Source organism: Nematostella vectensis, chromosome 7 (genome assembly GCF_932526225.1).
Source record: "Nematostella vectensis chromosome 7, jaNemVect1.1, whole genome shotgun sequence".
In the NCBI taxonomy this organism is placed as follows: domain Eukaryota; kingdom Metazoa; phylum Cnidaria; class Anthozoa; order Actiniaria; family Edwardsiidae; genus Nematostella; species Nematostella vectensis.
In genome coordinates this window covers 3,559,216-3,566,704 of record NC_064040.1, presented here as the reverse complement: position 1 = coordinate 3,566,704, position 7,489 = coordinate 3,559,216, and the positions used below count along the sequence as shown (strand labels likewise).

Genomic DNA, 7,489 nt, shown 5'->3' with positions numbered 1-7,489 from the left:
CGTGAATTCCCAGGCGTACTTCCGACGGAGGGGGCGGTAGTCCCACTCGGCACCAGCCAGCCTGAAGGCAATGGTGTAGGGTTTAGGGATGGGCATTCCGGGCCAGGCGAGGCGGTGCTCGATGGTGCTCATGAAGACTGCTGGGTCGCTATTGTAGTGGTCTCTCTCAGAGTGGTCAGGAGGGGGTGGCGGTGGGACGACCTTCTCACGCTCCCAGTGGTACTCGTCGTTGGCGTCCTTCTCCCAGAGCCACTCTCCGTAGGCCGTCACAAGGTTGTTATCCTTGAAGAAGCTGTTGGAGGCGAGGGACAAACTTGGGTGGGGTACCAGGTAAGGAAGGTCAAAAGAGAAGAGGAACTCTCTCTTGGCGATCTGGGCGGCCCTAAGGTCGCACTTGAGGCATAGCGTCCCGATGTGATACTCAGACCTATAGTGGGATGGGTAGATTTGGAGGAACTTGTCGTACCGGTCGAAGGCGGGTTGCATCTTCTTTTTCTCCTCTTGCATCACTTGTTCAGTGGGGTGGTCGGGGTAGCCCGGTTTAAAATTGTTCGGTACCCACAACACCACCCCAATTTCGGCGGCGTTCTTGTACACGTGGCGGCAGTGTGGGCAGGCCACCTCGAACGGGTCGTCGGCATGAATGGAGTGGTTGTGGGCCCATCTCCAAAAGCAGGGGCGGTGACACACTTTGAAGCAGCAAGGTAGGAAAGAGTAGTCTTTAATGACAGAGTGGAGTTCCTTGTACCGGGTGTCGAGGCAAATGACACAGGGCGATCCTCCTGTTATCGTCTCCCAATCGTCAGGGGGGTCGACGCCATCGTCACGACCAGGGAAGCACTTGCAACCGGGCTCGTGTGGGGCGGTAGCGGTCTCGTCCTCGTAGTGAAGGGTGGTGGTGGTGGGCAGCAGTTCTACCGACTCTGGGTTGTCGGCCATGGCTGAGCCGCTATGAGCTGGCTAGCGCTTGTGCGCGCGTATTTATGCTAGGTCTTGATGACGTAGGTCGTGACGTTTTTAGCGAGTATGGGGTGTGATTGGTTGGCACGGTTCTTTTGTGATATAAGGGGGTGTTTGATTGGGTAGGGGAGCATAAACCCAAGCGATTGGGTGGGAGAAGGTCAGGCGTGCATAAAAAAGGGGTGACGTCGTCACCTTCCCTCTTTAGAGCGTGTATGGCCCGGTTGGTGAAGGTGGTGCTCACCGCGTTCGTCCGAGGGTGTTCATTCGGCGTTGGGGTGTGTTTTGGTGCCCGCCTGGCGTTGCTACTGTGTTTCCGCGAGTTCGCAAGATGGCTGCAACAGAGAAGTGCCGAGCTAGGTTTCGCCTTGCCGCCGAACCCATCGTCTTGAGTGAATGGATGGGCGCGTGCCAAAAGTTGGAGATGTCACCGCTACCCCCCACGCCGGCGAAGGTGGTTGGGGGTTTGGACTGGAATGTACGGTTACGCTACGGGCCCGAGGGGTTGCGTGCGGCGGTCTTACAAGGGGTTCAGTCGGTCCTCGACCTGGATGGGTTTTGTGCCGACAACACGTTCATGTGCAAGGAGGTGGGGTTCTTCCACCATGACGACCGCGTGGAGAGCCAAGTCTTCAACCTACCGTTGAGGTACCGGGACCTCACCCCGGGGGACAGGGAGGCCGCCAACCACGTCACCCGGTATGTCACCGGAATGCGGTTCGACGCGACGCCCCGGGGGTGTGTCCCTCTCGACCGTCTCGAGGAGACCGTCAAGGGGTGGTACGACTGATATGGGCAAGAAGGGATTGTCGGATACAAGGGTGGCAACGTGGAGCGCGACCTCCTGCTCAAGCTGGGGATTCCCCTTGTGAACCTGGAGGAGTTGGGTTGCCCCAAGTACGAAAAGTTGTACAGACGGTACAAGGCGTCGTGCAAGGGTTATACCGCGAGGGCGCGCAGCGAGGACTGTGGCCACCACACCCATGGGGTGGACCCTGACACTCTCCTACACTGTTCCCGGTCAGAGGTGTTTCTCTTTGGACGGTGGTTGCGGGACAAGCAAGAAGCTGCCCGATGGGCTGTAGGGGTGGGCAGTGACCGCCCAGGACCTGATACATCGCGGGGGATCGCAGCGGTAGCTTAGGCAGGTTGGAAAAAAGTAACTAGACGACAGGTGTACATTTTTTTATTTTTTAATAAAGAACTAAAAAAACATTACAGTGTCACAGTGTCACAGTGTCACAGTGTCACAGGACTAGCCATCGATAGGTGGGTTGGAACGCCCTCTCCCCCCTCACCCTCTTCCTTCCACTCCCCACTTGTTGTTGGCTTGTGTTTCGCGTTGACCGACGCAGCGGTGGGGGGGCTGGTTTTTTGGGTACTGGCTTCTTGTTTGGGGCTTTGGTTGGCTTTGCCGTAGGGGGTGTCCCTAGGAGTTCTTCTAGCGCCGACGTGTCGTAGTGTTTCTTTTTTGGTGTTGGGGTGAGGCTCATCATCGGTGGTGGTTTCTTCGTTGGTCCCTTCGGTTTGGCGGTGGTACGGTAGGGTGGCGGCGGGGTGAACACCCCTGGGGGTGGTGGCGGGATGAACGTTCCTGGTGTGGCCATCCCTGATTGCCCTGCAACCCCCATGTTGTGCGCTGGGGTGGCGGGGGTGGCGGGGGTGGCCGGGGTGCCGAAGTTGTTTGACGGTCCCCGACGACCACTTGCGGTGCTCCTAGCTTGGTTCATCCAATCGAACCACCGTCCAGACACCTGGTTGTAGCGACGTATTTTTTTGTCCGCGGGTAGGTTAGGATCGTTCAAGATGTTGCTCATCTCCCGGTCCAGACGGTTCATCACCTGCAGTTCGGGTGCCATTGCTATCTTTTCGCGGGTCATCATCAGGTCCAGCATGTCTTTGGGGACCAGGGTGACCTGGTAGGCCCCCCCTTTCTGACGTGTGGTCATGGCTTGCTCCAGGGCCGGACTGAGCGTTAACTGTCGCCGCGCACTTTATTTATAGCTCCCCTTTAAGGCGCTCGTTATCGCCTTCGTCTGTTCCCCCCGAACGCTCTACCCAACAATTTCCAAACAGACAGTTCCTTACTCTCCCCCTTTAAGGCGTTCATGAGGAGGGGTACAGCCGCGTTCCCACCCCGCTGGCTCGTGATCACCCTCTTCCGTTCCTTGGCGGGTAGCCTCTTGTTGGCCAACGTGCGATATCGGCGTTTGTGGGCCGCTAATTTGTTTTTTTGCTCTTTGGTGAGGGGGATGTTGCCTTGGATCAAATTCTTGGCCACTTCGGCCAACGCGTTCACCTGCTCTCCAGAGGCGCGGCGTAGGAGGTCGAGCCTCTTTTTACCTTTAGCGTCGTTGAGGCGTTTCAAGAACGGGGCGTTCCGTGTCATGCGCCGCGACATGGTGAACTGACGTCAGTGGTCTGGTGGAGCTATTTATATCGGCAGGGTAGAGGAGGGCTCTGTAGCGTTCCCCCTCCCTCTAACGCACCGTGCGTCTACGCGGCGTAGCCCTTGCAGGTAGGGGCAAGAGTTCTGCGACGTTCTTCTTTCCCCGACGGTCCACCCAGCCGTTGGCCATCAGGTCTACCATCTTCATAGCGTTTTCTTTGGTCGCTACTTTTTTCAATAACCCTTTCCCCAGGTTTTTGAAAAACCCACGTCCCCTCTGGGTGTAGCGTCTCCTGACGCGTCTTGCGCCAACGCGGCGTGTCCTTCTTCTTCGGCCTGCCATAGTGGACTGATGATGTGGCTCTAGGGCGACCCGTTATTTATAGGCTCATACCCACAGTGACCGCCATCCGGTGAGACCACCACGGCCCACCTGGTTGTTGTCTACACGGCGGGTGGCCACACAATTGGACCTGGTGACGTGGGTGCCGTCGGCGCGCTGTGTCTTATGGGTGACGCACCGCCGTGTGGTGGTGGTGGTCGCCCGCCTCCCCCTGGCCCCTCCCCTGCCACCGCGTCGTCCCCCGCCACCGCCCCCACCACCACCACCACCACCACCACCACCACGCCTCCGGCGGGGTCGGCGCACTATGGATGAGCCTGACGACGAGGGCTCACTCGGCGTGGGGATGGAGGGTGATCCGGGGGTGGAAGGGCTGGAGCGGTGTGACGGTGACGACCCGTCACCATCACCGTCGTCACCCCTATCACCATTGTCGTCACTATCGCTGGGTCCCCCTCCCATGCTGTACACCCCTGACGTCGTCCCTCGCGGCGACGACGAGTGTGAAGACGCACCTGATATCCCTGAGCGGGATGAGTATGTCGAGTGCGTCCTTATGCTCGGGGTGCGCGGGGGCGTGCGGGCGGCATACCCCACAAGTGGTGATGCTGCGGCGCGTTGGGGTGGGGCTCGTAAGCGGGCTATAGCGCTACCCGGCCGGCGCGCCACCCGTCCCCTGCCCGCGCGCCTTGGGGTCTCAGGGTCGCTGTGTACCCGTCCAGGGGTGTAGGAGGGAGACGTAGGGGGTAGGTCGATGGTCCGACGGCTGCGTGGCGTGGACGAGTCAGTCGAAGAGAGTGGCGACAGCGATGGCATCGGCGATGGTGTCCGCGGGGAGGGGACGGGACGGAGCCCCTCGGGGAGTGGGGGTGGTTCGATCCCCAGACGTTCATTGTACCGGCGCTCGAGTTCGTAGCGGCGCCTCTGACCCTCCAACCAAGCCAGCCCATGACCCCCAAAGGGCAGTCGGACTGGGGCCTGTGGCGGGGCAATGACTCTAATTCCCCCGCGCCCCCTCCCGCGACCAGCCCCCCGACGACCGCCGCGACCTCTTCCTCCTCGGCTTGACATGCTTGACTGAGGGGGCGGGCCGCTTCAACCCAATATTTATGGGTGTGGGTAGTAGGGTGGGGTCCGGGGGTGAGCTCAGGAACGCGTCTACGCCAAAGTTGTCGGGGAGGACGTTAGTCCGTAGCCGCAGCTCGTCAGGGGTTGACTGGTGGAAGTCCATCAACAGGTAACCGTGTGGCATCCGGGTGGCCTTCTTGTAGGCGTCCATGGCGTAACCCACCTCGTCGGGGAACGCTTGTTGGGCCATGACCCGTACCCCTAGCTTGTTTCGGGGGTCTTTGAACAGCACAAAATAGTGGCTATTGATTGAGGCGGTACGTGATTTGCCCCCGGGGAACAGGTTCTGCGATAGAAACACGGTCGTCACTTTGTGGTGATGGGACTCCCGGGTGAAAATGTTGATCGCTCTGTCGATTTGATCCATCAAATCGTCGATGATCAGTAGCCCGGGTGTGTCGTGCTCCCCGAATACCTCAGTGACGGAGTCAGGTAGTCCCTCGTGGAAGGTCACCCCCAATTTCTTTTTCAAGACATCGTAGGCGGGTTGCCAGCAGCTCCAACACCAAACAATTTTTTTGAAGATGTGGGTGAAGGCCCTAGGGGCTAAGCGTATCAGCTTGGACACCCAAGTGGTTTTCCCACACCCGCTAGGCCCAACCACCTGGATGGCACAGGGGCATTGGAACCGACGGTCCATCTCCATCTCGCACGGGAATGACCCTTTAGGGGGTTGAGGGGGTAGGTTATATACGTAGCGGGCTGCGGGCTAAATGAATACACTTGGCACACAGGTCACCCAGACAACATTGTTTTGTTTATTTGTTAATACACCATTGGCTAAGACAAGTTTGACGGCACGGTGCACTAGGGCTACGCCCGCACCGCACCGGTTCTCTTAGGAAGTACGTGTTCTTGATGAACCTAGCTACGTTGTTGTCGTTCCATTTATGCTGGCCCCCAAACCGGTTGACGATCTCGCTCAGCGGTTGGCCGCGTGCACGGTGGTGCAGGTAATAGATACAATACTGTCCACAAAGAGCCGAGCTCAAGGCTTGCAGGCGTCGGGGGTTCTCCACCCTCTTGGAGCGAAGCGAGCAGAAGTCGGTCATCACTTGACCGTAGGCCTCGGGGGGCCGGCCGAAACTGTCGAACCATTCGCACTGGTCAGGGGTGAAGAAGACCGCCAACCAATGGGTGCCAGGCATATGGCTTGGATCGGTGTTGAGGATGTACGCCGCCCGCTCAGGCACCGTCTTGGGGAGGCGGTCTGAAGGTAAGACCCCCTCGAAGAGGGGTTCCAATCGTACGTCGCTGAGCGCCATCTTCTCCAACTCCTGGGTGCTCATTGCCTGCCGGAGTAAGCTCAGGGAGTCTCCCCATCCGTCGTCCATGGTCCTGCTCTCTGTTTACGCGGTGATGGTGTACATCACCCGGCGCATCAGGTCCATCTCCATGTTGTTGTCGAACTCGGCGTACAGCACAACCGTCAAGATCTGTGTCGTGGCTTCAGTGAAGGTGAACTCCAGAGAGGTGTTGCCTTTATACTGCGGATGGATGTAGCCCGACCCAGCGTTCCCCGGTTTGGTCATGTCGTAGACCAAAAGCGTATAGCCGTTGAAGAACTCTCGACGGCTGATGTTCAACCCTTTGTGGAGGGCTGAACCGTTCACGCCCACGTGCAGCATGTGGTACTCGTCAACCGACTCGGGTCCAATATTCCGGATGTTTTTCCACGGTGTCTCGTTACCGTCCACCTGTAGCGCAATCCTCTCCACTTTGGGGAACTGGAAGTTGTACGGGTTGAGCTCGTAGCTACCCGTGTAGGCAGCGTGCCTGACCATGCCAACAACGAGGCGCTTAGGGACAAGGCCGTTGAAAAGGTTGTCACACGTGTACAGCTGCACCCCTTGGGGGATGACCCTGGTCTTCACCACCACCGTGGCGACGGGGTACTTGGCTAAGGCGTTGAGCCGCATCTCGTTGTTATGGTCCACAGCGACGCTCGGGACTGGGGTAACTTGGTAGAGGCGAAGCAGAGGGTTGGCAGAGACGGTGTACATCCCCCCGCCCATGAGGGCAAACTCGTCTTTGTTCAGCTCGAGCCGGAGCTTCAGCCCAACCTTGTTCACGATGTACCTGTCGGTCTGCAGTACATCGAGGTCCAAAGGGATGACAAGCCCAAACTCTCTGCTGAGAGCCGAGTAGCTGTAGCGTTCGACGAACCCCAGGTTGGTCGCCCCCTCCCCAGTCGCTTTGTGCACCTCCATGTGACCTGCGGTGTCTTTGTGCCAGCCACCGCATTGCAGGTAAGACTCCTGACTCTCCTGAGGGTGGCTGAGCAAGTTCTTGATGTAATTCTTGTAGGAATACGAGTCGGTCTGCAAGGTGAGCAGTATGCCGTTCATCTCCAGGGAAGCGTTCTTGATCAAGGAGGCCCCAATGTTGTTCACGAAGCCGATCGTGTCGTCGCCAGCGGTGAGGTCGTCGCCATTGGCTTTGGTGACTTTCACCACCAGGCGGATGTGGGCCCTCTGAGGGTCGAAGTACTGGTTCAACGGGTCGATCCGCCACTCGATGTGACGCCGACCCACATCGGTTGGGGAATAGCTGACGTACTCCCCTTGGTCGAGGGAGAGGTCGGTGTAGGGGCTCTCGAAGAGTTCCATCTTCGCGTTGGAGATGGGTTGGGACCCCGAGAGAATGGAGGGGGTGATGTAGGTGTCCAT

At 58.6% G+C, this 7,489-nt stretch overlaps 1 protein-coding gene across 1 annotated transcript; it reads right to left on the bottom strand.

The window, feature by feature from the left end:
- Positions 1 to 6,169: 6,169 nt before the first annotated feature.
- On the bottom strand, positions 6,170 to 7,489 carry LOC116619605 (uncharacterized protein F54H12.2-like). Its single transcript, XM_032384541.2, has one exon. It carries the CDS (start codon positions 7,487 to 7,489, stop codon positions 6,170 to 6,172), a length of 1,320 nt encoding a protein of 439 aa, XP_032240432.2.

Coding starts and splice junctions, on each gene's coding strand:
- LOC116619605 (XM_032384541.2), bottom strand. CDS start 7,489: ATGGACACCTACATCACCCCCTCCATTCTCTCGGGGTCCCAACCCATC.